We start from the raw sequence: 18,032 nt of genomic DNA on the forward strand, positions 1-18,032 counted from the left end.
AATTGTCAAAATGAAATTTTTTTTAAAACTCATAATATCATCCGAAGTCAGATGTTTTTCATCCGACTCCTTAAAAATGTTTGATTCCGGTCCGTTAAAAAGTCCAATCTAAACTTCGGAAAAAATTTCCAACTCCTACACTCTGTTTTTTTCTATAATTTAGCAACATTCATTCTAAATATATGTTTTTAAGATGTTACAATCGCCATATTGTTTAATGCTTTCTACATGGTGTGCCTTTTGGGGTTAGAGTACAATGTTAAGAATTACTGGTTTAGAATCACAATTCATGACCATCGTTTTGTGTTTGGAATGATGTCGCTTTTTAAAACATTAGCTTGCTTGAAACTTTTAGAAAAGTGACGCTTTCTTGCATTTATATGGCAGAGCTTTTTAAATGGGTTAGTAGAAAGCATGCGGCACCATCATGTCACTTCTCACAAATTTACCAAAATTCGCCAAAGCTGTTTACAGTATTATTAACTTTTATACTTAAATTGTTTTTAGTCGTAGAATCAAAAATTGTAAAATGAAAAACAAAAAATTAAATCGTTAATTACATATTACAGCTTTTTCATATTTCTTTCTACTCAACATGCATACTAAAAATTATTCTATCGATATTGTTATAACCGACCCCTTGAACTTGCAGGCTATGGATATTTTTCTCTACGTGGATTCTTGACTCCTGAACAGACTTATTTACATGAACTTTATCAGAAAGAAAACAGTGCTGGCAATCACTTGTGTGTATTGCTGTGATCATCCACTCATTTATTCAATCAACCACTTTGTAAACAATCATTTTTCCTACTAAATTGATCAATTGTTAGTTTAAGATAATATTTGTCATATTAATATCTGTATTCATATAATATTACAGCATTTTTAATATTAATATTAATAACAATAATCTACTAGACGTTTTCTTTGTCCAGAAAGAACCTGCGACGTACTGAAACTAAATTTTCTCACTATAATGGCTGCAACTTAAGACTCGGTTTAAATCATTTTAATTAATTTTCAATTGATTTCCTCCAACTACAAACAACAGGTACTTTTTTGATCCTGAATGACAGGGCGCTCCATTTGCAATTTCATAAACATTCGATTGCTCTATAAAATCGTTTAATAGTGTAAATTTTAAAAAATATGCATGAGCATCGCATCAATTCAACCACTAATTTATCATTAAATGTGCTTGCTATTAAGTGAGAATAATTTTTTTTTCTCATTAGCTACACTCGCTGAAGATTTTTTTTTACTTCAAGGGCTCAACCCCAGATTTAAAAACTGAGCCTTTCTCGGGATAGGTAGACCTTTAATGGCATATTAAAGCGTGATTTAGCGAAGATCGCATTCATGAATGAGGAGCGTTTCAAAAGTTTGCAAAATGTGAAGTGCCATAAAACATGAAATTTCATACAATAATCGCCTTCTTTAAAAGTTTCACAATGCAGTTCAAACTTACCGCGCTCGACGTTGCTGATGTTTATTTTATAAATTGTTACTGCGTTGAAAAATGTATGATAGTTGGCAATAATACCTAGGGTCCATGACGAATTTGATAAGAGAGGATTGCATATTTCAGATGATTTGTCAGGATTTGAGGATTGGTTTTTGAAACAGTAGCCATTTATTATGCAAGCATTTTTCTACAGTAACAAAATTAATTTAATATTCAATTAATTTAATTTATTTATTATAATTTTTTGTATAATTTGTTAGATTAAAATTATAAATTTTAAACCTTTTCGGTGCATCTATCAACTGTGCAATCGTAGCACACGGAATCAAACAGAAAATAAGTTGCAGATTCATTAGAAATCTCTCCGTTTTTGTTGCTTAATTTTATTGTAACTTTAAGAGCTGGCCTTCCTTCCGATAAAGAAGAAAACGTAACTCCACTGGAAAATTTGTAGTTGGTAATAAAACTTTTTTCAAAAGCATCAGGTTGTGGACAGATGGTAGTATTTTTATTATCGTAAGTTCCATTTTGTTTTGACGAAGTTTTTCCATCGAATAAATTTGTTGCCAGATTCAACTAAAATTAATTTCAATTAATAACTAAAAAAACAAATTAGATAAAAAGCATAATTTATATTTATTTTGCGTTCACCTTTTCAACTTCATAATGACACTGAATTTCACCGGCTGCACTTGAAGTATTTATTGCAAATAATAAAATTGAATTTTTGCCCTTGCCAGTGTCTCTCACATCACATAAATCACTTGATTTCAATCCTTTTATTTCCGGAACCGTGGTTGCCAACATTGAACAGTCTGAACTTATGTAATCTTTTTTAATAAAAAAATGGCTTAAAAACTGGCATAATGAATTCTTAAGAAAATTTCAATTGTAGAAAAAAAAACGTTTGTTTGAAAATGTTAAATTTCATGCCTTGGTAACAATGACATATCCCATTTGAACAATTTCCATGGGTTTTTTCACATTTGCCAGAGCAGAATGAATTTTCAATATTGGCTAGTTTTTGTAAGATTGGCAAACTAATTTCAGGAACACTTTCGTCAAGAATGTCGGTTATGTTTAGCTGTAAGTTTGGAGATGGAGCTGGTGAACTGCTTGTCGGGAAACTCGCCGTTTGTATTTGACAGAGTGTTAATATTTCCGGTAGTTTATCTTCTGCCATATCATAATTGTCAGTTATCTTTTCAAAATTTTAAATTGATTTAATTATTATTAATTTAAATGATACAACCTAAGTATTTAAACCTGTATATCTTGAACACATTTCTCAACTATTTGATCAACTTTTGGTTTGGGAACGTTATGACAATAATCTTTTATTGGATTTTCATCCCAAATTACTTTTTTGCAGTTACGTTCGGCTTGTATTTTAGTTTTTCCGGATTTTGTGGGCCAAGTAAAATTGTAAATCGAATCATCGGGGCTTGTTTCATAACCAAAATTTGACACATCCAATGTTTCTTCTGTTGAACGTTTTCTTCTTTTACTACTTGACTTTTTTGCTATCACATACAGAACAGAATCATACAAATTTGAGGCAGTAACAATTTTGGCCGCATTTGTTTCCACTCCACATTCGTTGGATGACATTTTACATTTACACGTTCGTTGTTTAGCAACGGATGACAATTCAGTTTCATTGAAATTTTCAACAAAACCGTCAAATAGACTTTTATTTGGCGGTAGCCTTCATAATTTTATAATTTATATACTATATTACAGAATAAATATAAATATAACAATATATATATATATGTATATTGATGAAAATCCCGATTTAGGTCCAAATCGAAATAGGAAATTGGAAAACTGTATATTATTCTAACTTTAATAAAATAAATAATGGCAACAAAAATTTGGTTAGAAATATTGAGAAGTATAATAAAAACTATCCAACGCTAGAAATTCGGTAAATTTTATAAATTACTTCATTAACTAGCATATATATATATATATATATATATATATATATATATATATATATATATACATATATATACATATATATATATATGCTGGTTTTTCTCGCTAAAGTTTTTTGGAGAACGTTTAGTTTATTAGTGAGAAAAATCTAAAAAAACGAACTACAAACATATATATATATATATATATATATATATATATATATATATATATATATATATACTGTGTCTCTACTCTACTTTGTTTGTTTCTTGTTTGTTCAAAGTGAATACTTAACGCTCATTTAATTAGTTTTACAATCTTTAACTTCGTTTAATATAACATAACTATATAGCGCCAGTTTGTACGTGCATCGTGAGTCTTCTCAATAACTTGGTCGTCGTCATACCAATATATTCGGTATTATGGTGCCCGCACTCACCAATATTACATTTGAACAAATATATTAGATGGCTACGAGCCATTATCGATTCTGGTTTATCAGTGCAGATGTTTTTCATCACAAGAGATGCCGTTATTTAGTTGGAGTAGTATATTCGTAGTTTAATACTATCGTTTTCGTTGGTTGCTTGGACGTTGTTTTTTATGATTCTTTTTATGATTTTCTCACCCTGTTCGAAAGCGGTTGACATGTGATTCTTATAATATATTACTATGTTATTTTTGTTACTATTGTTGATTGCATTGTTATTGTTACTGATTTTTTGTTCTTTGCGTCCTATTATTTTCTGGATCATGGAGTTTTTATAACCATTATTAATGAGTAGTTTAGTGATTTTATCTAGTTCTGTTCTCCTACTTTCTATATCAAGAAAGTGCGTATAGGCTCTGTTTTGAAAAGCAGAAATCGTGCTCTCTAGATATGTTTGACAACATTCACTATTGCCATTGAGGCAGAAGCCTTTGTTTGTTGCTTTGGTGTATATTGAGTTTTTAAATTTATATTGCACATTTTGTATTAGTACGTCTAGGAATTGTAGTTTATTGTCAGTTAATTTTTCCATTGTAAACTTTAATTTTGACGAATTTAGTCGTTGTAGAAGTCTTGCTATTTGATCATCATCTTCATATATATCAAATATATAGTCAACGTATCGGCTGTATATATTAGGTTTTAGCTCTGGTTCTTCTAATGTCTAACATAGAAGTTTGCGAAGCCCGTTGCTACACCGTCTATTTGCTGATATAGTGTTTTACCCGGGCCAACGAAAGGCGCTTCGGCTCTACATAACTAATTCATCGTTTGGAGTTAGTAGTGGCGAATGACTGGAATTGTATATTCTATCTATTATTATGCTGATTGTGTTCTCTACGTCTTCTTAATTTCAAACAGTAAAGATGCAAACACTTCGAATATTAATGAAATAAAATTTTAATAAAAAAAAAATTATTCAATGTCTTTTTCGATATTTTATAAAAAAAAGACAGTCCACAATTTTTCGAGGTAAGTTCGTTCTAATTAAAATAAATAATCAACTGTAATATTTTGAAGCAATTTTGAAAAGTCAGTAGTATTTGTGGCTAATAATTAAGCGTACTGGTTGATCATATTCATGATCACGCCAGGCAGCGTTACATAAAGGAGATAAAAATAGCTGCATATATCATATATATATATATACATATCTTGATAAGAAAACATCTTTATCACATCTTTAATTATATCTTAATTACATTGATGATATTTATGTACAAACCCTATGAGGTTTTAAATTGTAATGTGTCCATGTCCATGTTAATAACTTGCGTTGCATTTGCACACTGCATAGAATAGTTGATTGGTTTTTTATTTAACGTGTTTTTATCAAAACTTAACTTATTTAGCTTTCCACATTCACGTTCATTATTCCCAATTCCCGTCAAGTGAATTCTCAAAATTCCCATTTTATAAAATAAAATTTTACCAAATTCTATAAGATGCCCGTCATTCCTGTTCTTATGCTCACCTATAGCGGAAATCATCATAATCGGAAAGAATTGCACTTGAATCTGCCCACTGCATTCAAGAGTGTGGCTCATTTTTAGGCGTCATCAAGCCAACTAATGTTTCGTCACAAAAATGATCTAACCTCCACAAGTCGACGTAATCTCTAGAAGCAACGTAGTTTAAATCATTCCTAGTTGGGATCAACGTTTTATTTTTGTAATGTAAATCATTTTCTGCTTTGCCGTCATAGTTTCCACACAAACCATCCACTGAGGCACGATATTGCGAGGGAATGAAAATTTGAATGTTGAGCATGTTACCAGCGTTTGATCCAAATATTTTCCCGGATGGCGTGTTTAACTAAATTTTAAAATTAAAAGAAAAACATTAACAATGAAAAATATTTTTTGTTCACAATTAAGAACAAGAACTTCAAATGAATCTCCCGAAGATGTTCTTTGCACAAGATAGCCTGACGGTAATGTAGTAGATGGATACACCAAATAACGAAGAAACGAGTCGGTGCACATGTCAGCAGCAAGTATCACTGCACCTTCCCTTATTGCCACACCGCAAACACAAGCGACGTTAGAAACGCAAGGTCGATGACGTACATGCACCTGAGTTGACATTTAATGATAAATTATGATAAGGTTGTCTTTGATTATATACAATTTCATATACACACTTCTACACTTCGGTCATCGCTTTTGACGTAAACAAACTGTCCACTTTGGTAGATGGAATAGTAGGTACCATCAAATGTCACGACCCTTGGATCGCCAGAGGATGTACAAACGGCCGGTCCATAAAAACTATCGTACCGGTCAGCCTTCAAAATCAAAATAACTTTTAAACAAAATAGTGTTGAATTAATTATAATGAAATAACCGTAATAAGAGGAAAAGTGTAATTAGTCCATATGTTTTCATAAACAACCCCATCATATTTCTTATGTTGAAAAACAGAATTAACAACTGCGCTTATGCCTGTTTGAAAACTTCCCGTGCTGAAAATGTCAGTTGATGTGAAGGCGTGGAATTTGATTGATAATTTGTTGTTTTCTTGAAAATATCGTGAACATCGCTGCAAAGCATCGTCTTTAATGCGAACATAATTTCCCGTGATGAAATTAAATGGCAGTCTGCACAGACTGGCAGGTGAATTTGAATCCGGACATGTTATCGGGAGTGTTGATTGGTATTCTAATTCAACCCCACTTGTTTGATTTTCAAAAAGTGAAAACCGACTTAAAGATGCCTTAAAAGCAATAAAAATAATTCGTTAATGAAATTCTTGCTCAACGTATGTACTTTTTTAAAATTTAAATAAACCTTTACTCCTAAAAAGTAGGAAACTAAAGTTCTTTCTTTTAAACTTTTAATCTGCGGAGCCTGGGACCAACCAGATTGAATTTCACAAGAAAGCTACACAAAATATAAACTTGAAAATATTTATTAACAAAATTATAATGAGACATATTTTACAGTTTTTCCAAGTTTGCCCAAAAGATATCTTTCGTGTAAGGTTGCATTTCGATTTTTTCCAGTCACATTAAAAGTAGGTACGTCGGTTGAAGGTAGGCCGTCAAACAAAAATGTTACGAAAAATAGAGCTTCCTGACTTGTTTCATTGCTCTGAAAGCTGCAAACAAATTCAATCCATTGTCTTTCTCTAACAAAAGGACCAAGAATTTTTAAGTCAGAAAATTTAGGGGTTCCTGTAATTAAAAACAAAATTACGTCATATGTACAAAATAAAACAAACGTCACCCTCAGTACCGTCACATGATCTGTTTCCTAACAGTGCAGATGACAATTTGCAAATGGGTTCTAAAATGATACATGTTAGATGTTACTTTGTTATCAAAAAGCTTAAAAAGTTGTTTGATACCTTTATCTTTTAAGCATTTATAGTCAGGTAGAAAACTATCCAATCGAAGAAGAGCATCAACAAGATATTCAAAAGAGCCACATTCTGGGTTCATTTGACTGACAGAATAAGCTGGACAGACAAATTTTTCCAGATCACTTTTAAACTGGTTGTTACTGTAAAATAATTTTTTATTCTTCTATAATCGCGTGTATATTAATTAAGTTAATAATCACAATATTTGTACGATTTTTAGAAACATATCATTTATAAATAGTTTTTAAGAAAATTTGAAAAATTGACCGTTTTTATCATTTTGAACCTCACTGTATTTTAACAAATTTTGTTTAATTAAAGGCATGTTAAATTTAAAAAAATTTTCTCGTATTTACCTTAACTTATTATGCGCCCATGTTTACTAAATTGCTGATCCCGAGACTATATCTTTGCAAAATAATGTTGAAGTTTTTCTTAATTTAATATAAGTCTTTACGTTTATGAACTATAATACACGACCAAAAATAGAATTATGTTAATTAGATTGAGAAAAACATAATTTATACTTTGGGATTTTGTTTATATATTATCTGACTATTTTGGTGTCACCCCCTGTGAGGGTGTCACCCGGTGCGGTCCGCACCCCCCGCACCCCCCAAGTGACGCCACTGTAGTTACCTTTCTAACAGCGACAACGGACAAGAACTTGTGACAAACGATGATTCAAGTTTTGAGATAACGCCTCCAATATGCACCTGGAAGAAAAGCTTGGTTCTCGTCTTCCTGGATGATGACGTTAACGACGGCTTCATTGCAGATGAAAATGAAATTTGCATCGCTCCATCACTGATCGGCAGGAAAGATGTCAACAGCAAATATTATAACATGCAGTTAAGCTCTTCGTTTGGCCAATCAACACTTTGTAAAATTAGTAGAAAGTTTGCACTTGCTTCAAGTGGTAACAAATTCAAGAAAGAATCACGACGTCTGTTTTTGGCTAAAGGAACCGAAACAACGGAAACGTGGCGTGACCCGAAAAGAAATAACGCAAGTTTCAAGAGCCAAGACCTGGTGTGGTTGTACAACAGTCTAAGGTGGAGGTAATGTTATAACAGTCGGAATAATTAAATTGCGCTATAGTATTTATCTTAATTATTGTTATGTTTGCTATATTTGTAACCTTTTGATAGAGGATCGTAAAAAGATATTTGTAATCTTTTGATCATAAAAATCCATCTTGGAGCCTATTTAAGATCCTGCGGAGACACAGGTTTCCAGTCAGGTTTCCAGCAGAGAAGTCAGGGCCTCCAGCGAGGTTTGAAGCGAAGTTGTAATTGTGATCTATGTAATTACTTGAATTAGTTTAGTGTTTTTATTACTGTTGGCATTCAAATAAACGTTCAACAAAGTTTGCGTTTGAAGCAGTTGTGTTAAATCTATCGGAAGTCTTGAACTTACGGAATAACGAACATTTGACGATCGTTTGAAGCTACAACACTGGTGTTGGAAATATAGGGATCTTTGAAGTTATAAAATTGGTGTTAAGAGTAAGGAGCGTTCGAGGGTTACAACAATATATATATAATTATACAAAAATATCTTTTCTCAGAAACCCTATAAAAAAATTACAATATTTATATTGTAAACTCTTTGCCATCCTATTCAGGTAGTTGATGAATGTCATTTGGATGGGTTTTTTATAGTTTTAAATTTTCAAAGATAATTAAAAATAAACTGCTAACATTAAATTGCCACTTATAAAAATGTGGTTTACGAGAAAATATATTTAAAAAATATTTACTTGCAATTTGTAACCAAATTTTTAACGTATATGCCCTCGTGCCTAAGTAGATTTAAGCACTTTATTTTATAGTTGTTGTTCCGATCTCTAGAATGCACTGACCTGATCCAACACTTTTCCAAAATTTCGTATTCTTCAGTGTGATGAAACGAAAACTGTTATTAAAAAATTGTTGTAGAAAAACAATTTGATGTGTTACCTTCCCAGTTGTCGCATAACACTTTTATCCGTCTAGGATCTGAATCGAAATATTTACTTGCACATATACCATCGTTTTCACTGATGCAGTTGTTATAATGCAAATAGTTTCTAGATTATTTCGGAATTTATTGTAGTTAATCTTTGAAATAATACCTTTAAAATAGAATCGACTTACCGACATACTTTTCTATAATAATTATCGATATCATTACCGATGTAATAGTTTTCAAAGGTATTATAAAGATTAAAACTTCTTTTGTTGATTATATCTAAGTTTGAAAATTTTTTCGCTGCAATGATTTAATAAACTTTCGTCACGTTTACCAAAACATCTTGCTGGCAAATAATTTAAATTATTAAATTGTTTTAGTCATTATTTTTATTTTGTTTCAATAAATTAAGTAAACTCACCACAATCTGACTCATCACTGTTGTCTCCGCAATTGTTTATGAAGTCACATTGTAAATGTTTATATATACATCTGTTGTTTAGGCATTTAAACTGATTGGTGTTGTTGCAAGCTGTTATGTTGCAATTTAAACATTAAATTAATTAATTAGAATTATTAAATTTTTCATGGTTGTAGGCAGAATTATTTTCAAAGAATGTAATAAAAATATTCCAAAAAAGAAAAAAATTTCCTAACGCAAATGGTATACCAACAATAGATTTGAATCTTAAATTTTCGTTAAAACGACGGTTTATTAATGCTAGTTCATTTAGATGATTTAATCTGTTTTTCTTTTTTGAATTAGTAATTTTATGTAACTTTTGAGTCGTGCAGACGTGTAGATTTGTCGGCAGCGTTACTTCTTGAAATAGCAAAAATAATGCCATCATTATTAATGCTTAATGTAGATAATGCTATCCACATTTAAACATGTTTTAACAAGGTTCTGTAGCAACTTTCTTGCTAAGAAAGTAGCAACAAGCAGTCCATGATTTTCAGCACTTGTTAGCGCGCCACGAGATCAGTTATGCAATGTTGCAGTATTATGAGTTATACCGTTTGTTGGGAGGTTTATTAACTGCGATCAAATTATTTGGCATGGCAGTGTGTTAATAAGAATATTTTAAAATTACAATACCTTGTATGGTTAATGGTTCCTATACGATTTCGATAATACGCCTTAACTTGTTAGATTTAAAATATTTGCTATTACAACATAGTCATTGAAAATTGAAGCACTAACAGCATTTCATTTCGTCGCTCCAATCACCGCACTCGTTAACCATGTTACAAACATTTGGCAACCTTACACACCGGCCGTTGGAACAAACGAAATCATTCTTTTTGCACGCTGAAATAATTTTAATTTAATTAGTAAAACAAAACAAGAAGACCCCTTCAAAAACTCACGGCATCCAATTTCATCGCTAGCATCACCACAGTTATCATAATAGTTGCACTTATATAATTCCAATATGCAGTTACCATTAGCACATTGGTATCTGCTGGTCGTCTCATTACAAACTTCAAGGCAAAATATCTTAGTATGAATAAAAATCGAAATTACGAAATAATAAAACAATCTTACTGCAGTTCTCTTCATCACTATTATCACCACAATTATCAGTTAAATCACATCGGTATCTAGCACGTATGCATCTGCCGTTATTGCATCGGAATCCTCCTGATCCTTCACATGCTGAAATATTTAAATCATTTCTTCAACATTTAATTAAAATGAAAACAAGAAAAAATTTCAGATTAGTACTGAAGATAATATTTATGCTGAACTTAGGTATATTTTTAATTGTTTTTATTCTTTCCTATGTTATTATGTGTTAGAAAGTTTCTCAATATACCGTATAGAATATTAGGAATAAACGTTCAAAATAGCAATTAAACGTCAAAATTAAAGAGATCAGAAACAATAAAAATATTGCCCAGTAAGTAAAAAAATATTTGAAAAATAATGTAACAAAATAAATGTAAAACGGTATACTGAGTAGTAAAAATAATAACCGAAAATATGCACAGTATTTTATTGAGTATTTTTTTACTGTTGTGATTTAAAAGTTAGATGCAACTCACGACAATTATCCTCATCGCTCATATCTCCACAGTTGACGACGAAATCACATCTTTGGAACCAGTGGATGCACTTGCCGTCGTTGCATTGAAAGAATAGTTGTGTGTTGTTGCAAGCTTGAATAAGTAAAAAAACCTCTTGTTATATTTTCATTTATGATATAATACATTTTAATTACTGATTAAAATGTATCTAAGAGAGCCCTTCTTAACCTGCAGGTCGCGACCAGGTCAGAAATGAACTTGACGAAAAATATGAATTGTAAAATTGTTCAAATAATTACTGATTCAATTGAGCAAAAATAAAAACTTCAACCTTCGTAACTATTTGGTGCAAATACAATTCACTATAGCTAAGATTGCTAGTCTCATGCTCTATCATATTTTTAAAGTAACTGGTAAAAATACGTCATTCAAAAAAGAAACATGTTAATGATTAAAACGATTTTATTAAAAACAAATCTTATATATGTAAAATATTTTTAATAGTCATTTATTTTTTACTCGATAGTTGGTAATGATTTTTGAAAAACACCTCAAACTCTCAGTCGTCGGTTGTATAAAGCTTGAAAAGATTAGAACCTAAATATCTAACCCGATTGCTAGATCGGATAGATGCCACTGATATTATCCAATTGGTAAAAAAATTAATGATGTGCATGTATAAAATTTAGATATTATTAAGATATGCGTTCATTACATTAAAATAATATTATTGTAGTCGGACCTCAGTATAGCGAACTTCTATACAACGAAAATCTCAATATAACGAATTTCTTACGACCTTTGGAATTTTACATAAAACTGTTTCTATAGAACAAAATAATTTCTATATAATGTACAAAAAAACTCACGGCAGCCAATCTCATCACTTCCATCTCTGCAATTAGTTGATAGATCACATCTTTGATTCGCCCAGATGCATTGACCATCATTACATTTATATTGGTTCGTAGTTACATTACAAACTATAAAAAATTATGAAAAAGTTCATTCTTAATAATACTTAATTAAAAAATGAAAAATCAATAAATTAACAATCAAAGTTAAATATTAAAATAAAATTTGTTTGAATGCGTGAACGATAAGCTGAGAATTTCGAACAGTAAAATGATCAACATAGCATTGATAATTAGATATTTAAAATTCAATTCTTGAATATCACCCAAAATGTAAAAGATTGTTTCTTGTTCTAGTAATTTTTGTAAATTTTACCTCGATTATTTTCGTTGGATCAAAGAATAAATTTCACTCTAAAAATTTTATCTTTGACAATCATACCATGTATTATTACTTTCTGTTATCAAAATTAATGATTAAGAAGTTGTTTTTCATTAAAAAATATAGCATGTAAACACATTTTAGGCAATATAGAAATTTTTTCCCGAACAAAGTCTATATAGCAAAATTTCTATATAAGGAACTTCTTTCCTGGAACCATTAAATTCGTTATACGGAGGTTTAACTGTGTATGCATAAACGTTGATTAAAACAATCGCCGTAATAATTAACAGTAATAATTAGAAATAGCATGCAAAACTAATCCGCGCTTATGAATTGATTATTTTGGAAATATAAACTTATCTAGATAGCTTTTTAAAATAATTCAAATTTTCATTATCCTGTCTAATAATTGAAAATAAAAATTATGTGAAAAAAGGCAATTTTGTCAAAGCCAATACTTTAAGCGGTTTGTTGACATTTTCGCAAGGCACAAAACAAAATGGAGGCAGTGGTTTCGAAAATTAGTGGTTTGTAGTAGTTAGAATAAATTACGATGCCAAATAAAACAACTTCATTGGTGAAATGTTGTTTTAATAAGATCGCTATATAAATATCATTATCAATTTCCTTTCAACAGCGTTGACCCCATGCACAGCGCAGCAACTTATAACGACAAGTTGAACAACAACAACTTCGTCCAAATTTATTAATTCACCGACGTCAAATTATCTAGTTAATATTTAAATATAAAAATCGATATTTGCAACTTACCACAATTCATTTCGTCACTATTGTCATAACAATCGTTGTTAAGGTTACATCTTTGTTCGTGTGGTATGCAGCGTCCGTTTTTGCATTGGAACCAATCCGTCTCGTTGCATACTTACAAAAAATGTTTTGCATAAAATTAGATAACGAATAAAACTTCAACAAAATTTTATTGAAAAGTTTCTAACCGTCAAAACAGCGAAGGACCACATCATCGTAGTGATTATTCGATCGAGACAATAAATGATAACACATTTCTAGACTTGTGTCGCCATAACTGCAGCCAACGTCGTGCATTATAGATGGCACGTCGTCACCAGCCAACTTACCACTTCCGTTAACGTACCAATTGCCGTATTTGAAGCCAAGCTGTCCACAAACAACTCTTTATGTGCAATGTTATGGTAATGAATATAGTTAATATTAAAATTATTATTACTGTGTGTTAGTATCATCATTATCATAATGTTTTTAGCGATTTTTATTCAAACCCGTTGGCAAAGTAACAAGTAGTTAAAATAAATTAGTTAAGGGAACATCTGAATATTTAATAAAATATTTCAATTTAATGTGGATTGACCGAAAAATTTTGAGATTAGACAGCACGAAATAATGAATAAGTTTTTGGAATTAGGTCTTAAGCGGTAGATGTTAAAATTTGTAAAATATTTAGTATTTAGTATGGATAGCATGGTGTAGCTGTTTTAAGATGCCTAGTCAACTTGTACTATTGCTGCTGTGTCTAGAATCAGATGCGAAAGATCTCTGCCTACCACATGCGGCATATGATGCGTTGAGTTACATGCATTTATAAGCGCTATGTGTTTTTTACTGAAGCTAAATAGATGCTAAATAGAAATGTAAAAAAAGCCTTCGATGCTTTTATTGCTCTCTATCTTGATTAAATTTTTGATGTTTTAAAAGTTCAAAAAATTGGCTTAAAAAATATATAGCAACATTACAAATTTTAACATTTACTTTGTGTTATAACTTTGGTACTGCCAGTTCATTGAATGTCCCACCTTAACTGTGTACCAGGTTTCATTAATTTGCACCTGCAATCTTCCGTATTTATTGTTTCCACCAACCAATCTCAATGACCAATTGCGTTCTTGAAAATTTAATTTTCACGCTACTTGATTAACAGACATGTATTTAGTTTTCAAATGAAAAAATACCTGAATAACACTTCAAAAAGACGACACTTTGAAGGTTTTGGCACGTCTTTGAAGGTGGAGAGTAAGGACAATCCTCCAAACTCTCAGAATTAGAATCAGTGCAATTGACATTATCCATTATCACCGGCAGGATCAAGTTGTTTCTATAAAAACTACTAATGACATTACGTTGATTGTAGTAGGAGTTGTAATATTCATTGCGATACTTCCTGTCACAGTCATCGTAATGGTATGCAAATTGTTTAGCTTGCATTATCCCATTATCGTATCCCAATCCTTTACAAGCCACTCTTTAAATAACAAATATCTACTTAAATTTGAGGTAACGCTAATTCTACATAAAAAAAAACAATTTTTTATTTGTTCGTATGCAATGCATGTTTACAGAACCAACTTTGAATTCACTGAATTCCAGTTGCTTGCCCTGACGGTACCATATGTACCGTTGACTTTTACTATCAGCAGTCCACGCTTTACGTTTATGCCGTTTTCGTAAAGATTTATTTTCTTGTAAGCTAAAATTATGAATGACACAAAATGTAATTTCATTATGCAAGCCATTTAGTTATATCAACATTAGCCATGTTTTGTTATAGCTTTCATGTTGAAACTTCAAAGCATTTTTATACTTATACAACAGAGGTGGGCAAACTGCGGCCCGCGATACACAAGCGTCTGCTAGGCCACTTTATGCGGCCAACGGACAATGTACGTAATTCAGTTTCACATCTTAACAAGACTATTTTCGCATATTTTTTATAATTCTTCTTAAATAGAATTTAAGTTAGTTTTTTTTGAGATAATTATTAATAACTAAATTAATTATCATCGTTATTTTACTCCATTTTATTTTGTTTTGTAAATATTAAACAAACTAATTTCTACTTTAAATTGTCAATTTGCAGCAATTAGTTGATTGAAAAATGACGTACGAACCACATCCCATTTCGTCAGTTTTGTCTCCGCAGTCATCATTGAAGTTGCACAGCTGACTACGAAGGTAACATCTTCCATTTCTACATCTGGCTGCATTATGGTAATCGTAACTGATTGCTGCTAACCCTACACAGTCTAACAAATATATTATTATTTTATTAAATTTCCATGATAATGTTAGTAAATAATAGTAGTGGATTTAATTTAAAAAATACCTACCACAATCAATTTCATCACTGTAGTCTCCACAATCATCGAACAAGTTGCACTTTCTTATCGACAATACGCACTTTCCGTTCTTGCATTTGAATTGGTCGGTCTCGTTACACGCTGGTAAAATGATGTAAGCTAATGTTATTCCCATCTAACATTTCTTTAAATACTCAAGTCAGAAGAATTTTTGAAATTAAAAATTAAGTTTAAATTTTGTATACAAATTTATAATAGCGCAAGTTATTTATTTAACAAATTTTTATATGATGTTTCAAGTGCAACTGAAGCGAGTTGAACTCAACCTGTTTCTTTAGAAGTAAATGTACAGAATTAAGGGACCCCAACTTGTGTTACATATTGATGAACTAAATTATTGGCGGTCCAAAACATTGACGTGATTAAAATAGTCTTATTTGCTGTAAATCTTTTATTAGAATTTTGGATGACCGTTTTGTTATCTAACATTTTCTTCATTTTTTTGTGTTTTTGTATGAACATGGGAAACATAATAAAATATGTGCTATTGTGGCAGAAATATTAACAACAATTTTTAAAAATAAAATTTTTTTGGAAATAATAAAAGTGGAGATGGAAATAGAGATTCGCATTCACACTAAATTGTTTGTGTTGTGGAGCCAAATGCGTTTTGTCCTTATTATATATAGTTAAATTATGAATACATTTTTAAGCTGAACCATGCAGAACAAGTACTAACGACATGTCAGCAGCTCATCACTGTTGTCCAAGCACTGATCAACCAAATCGCATACCAAGTCATTTGTGATGCAGTTTTTATTGGCACATTCAAACCTTCCTTCTGATGTTTTGCATGCTGATGAAATGGGATGTCATCTATTTAAATTGCTTTTAAAAACGAATTTAAAGCAAAATGGCAATGAATTTACTTGAGAAACAGCTTAGAAAGACATTTTCGTTGTGGTAGATTGTGCTAACAGGACTACCTTGATTGCAACTACTGAGATTGAGATTTTCTGATTTACACACAAAAGAGGAAGGCCAAATTAGAGCATCGTTGCCTTCCTTGGTTTCGTTGAAATTGTTGGAAAGCACACCTCCTATAAAACCCAGCTCTCTGCATGCTACGCTTTTTACAACATTTTAGTTAGTTTACATGGTATTTGCATGGTTAATCGTAATTTTTGAATGAAAATGATTATATTGGACTTGAACAAACATTTAATAAAAATTACAAATACATGTTGAAACAGGAAACTTACTAGGTGTTTGTGTGGCTCCATCCGTATCTGTCAATAGTGTACCATTGATTTTCCACAAGCATTTGAAGTCTTCCATAACTGGAATTTCCTCCCACCAAACGAGTTGGCGAAGTAGCTGCTGAACGTAAGTGAAAATGTTTTTCAAGCGTTTATCTTAATTCAATAAATTTTGTTTATTACTTTGGCTGTTGGTGTTGGATGGTATCATATATGCTGCAAAAAATTATTTTCAGTTTATATTTTATCGAGTGAAAGTTTAATTAAAAAAAAAAAAAGTTTTATGAATAGAAAAATTTGTTGCGGAGATTATATAGGTTGGACGTACCTTCCAGCAAAATGATAAGGAAGCAGACCAATCTGAAATTCATTTTACCGTAAAGTTATGTCTGTCGTTTCTTTTACAAATTGATTATCTTAATATTTGCAATTGGGAAATTGTTGTTGAAAATTAAGCTTCATATCATTATTATTACCCACATATATAGCAAATTAATTTTTCTACAATAAAAAAATATTTGAATTCATTAACTTTTTGGAATTACGATTCTCGAAGTTAAAGTATTGAACTCTTAGAATTAATTATTCGATCATTAAAATAAATTTTTAAAGACTTCAATTCAAATATCAAACAACTCACAAATTTGTAACTGTTTGCCGCCGAAAACAACGCCCTTCTTAAAACACATTCGAAGATTTGATTACAAAGAATTATTTATTTCTGAAGTGTTTATTTAGATGGCTTGAATAATGCTTTTACATAGTTCACAGTACCTGTAAGGTATAATGTTTTTAATAGCCAATTTTGGTCAGCATGTTTTAGTTGTGGTCAGCATGTTATGGATATGGTCAATATGTGATTATTGTAATTGAATTGGGAATTGAAAAACAGAACGAATGATCAATAAATCATAAACAAAATAGCACACAGTTGTTTTAAGATCGATATTCAAATATTATTCAGTGAGGATTTGAGATCTAGATTCAATATTTCAAAGTGTTTAAATATCGAATAAATTAAATACAGTTAAAAACAAACTTGAAAATTAAATATAACGTAAAATATACACAGCGTAATTTCTATAGCGTTCTTGCGCAATTCAAATTTGACTTGCAACGTATTGTTGAATTTTAAAGTATAAGGTGTATCTGCATTTGATGGTACGCTGTTTGACTGCTTACCTATACTCCTATACTAAAAAGACCACTTATCCATGTACACATAACTCTTG

At 31.0% G+C, this 18,032-nt stretch overlaps 4 protein-coding genes across 4 annotated transcripts; all 4 read right to left on the reverse strand.

The window, feature by feature from the left end:
• Positions 1-1,012: 1,012 nt before the first annotated feature.
• HELRODRAFT_165799 (hypothetical protein) lies at positions 1,013-3,079 on the reverse strand (the record flags this gene model as incomplete). Its single annotated transcript, XM_009032298.1, has 6 exons — positions 1,013-1,116; positions 1,472-1,655; positions 1,751-2,044; positions 2,120-2,298; positions 2,453-2,669; positions 2,735-3,079. The coding sequence occupies 6 exons, from the start codon at positions 3,077-3,079 to the stop codon at positions 1,013-1,015; spliced, it is 1,323 nt and encodes a 440-aa protein (XP_009030546.1).
• Positions 3,080-5,414: 2,335 nt separating this feature from the next.
• Positions 5,415-6,519, reverse strand: HELRODRAFT_165800 (hypothetical protein; the record flags this gene model as incomplete). The annotated part of the gene is made up of 5 exons (XM_009032299.1): positions 5,415-5,699; positions 5,771-5,959; positions 6,028-6,171; positions 6,231-6,348; positions 6,494-6,519. The coding sequence occupies 5 exons, from the start codon at positions 6,517-6,519 to the stop codon at positions 5,415-5,417; spliced, it is 762 nt and encodes a 253-aa protein (XP_009030547.1).
• A 4,183-nt stretch (positions 6,520-10,702) lies between these two features.
• Positions 10,703-10,858, reverse strand: HELRODRAFT_70557 (hypothetical protein; the record flags this gene model as incomplete). The annotated part of the gene is made up of 1 exon (XM_009031905.1): positions 10,703-10,858. A coding segment is annotated over one exon (156 nt), but the record flags the coding sequence as incomplete, so codon positions are not given.
• Positions 10,859-12,095: 1,237 nt separating this feature from the next.
• Positions 12,096-15,641, reverse strand: HELRODRAFT_144678 (hypothetical protein; the record flags this gene model as incomplete). Its single annotated transcript, XM_009032300.1, has 4 exons — positions 12,096-12,214; positions 13,242-13,352; positions 15,353-15,478; positions 15,572-15,641. Coding segments are annotated over 4 exons (426 nt in total), but the record flags the coding sequence as incomplete, so codon positions are not given.
• Between the last annotated feature and the right edge of the window lie 2,391 nt (positions 15,642-18,032).

This window comes from Helobdella robusta, assembly GCF_000326865.2.
Source record: "Helobdella robusta unplaced genomic scaffold HELROscaffold_8, whole genome shotgun sequence".
Classification (NCBI taxonomy): Eukaryota; Metazoa; Annelida; class Clitellata; order Rhynchobdellida; family Glossiphoniidae; genus Helobdella; species Helobdella robusta.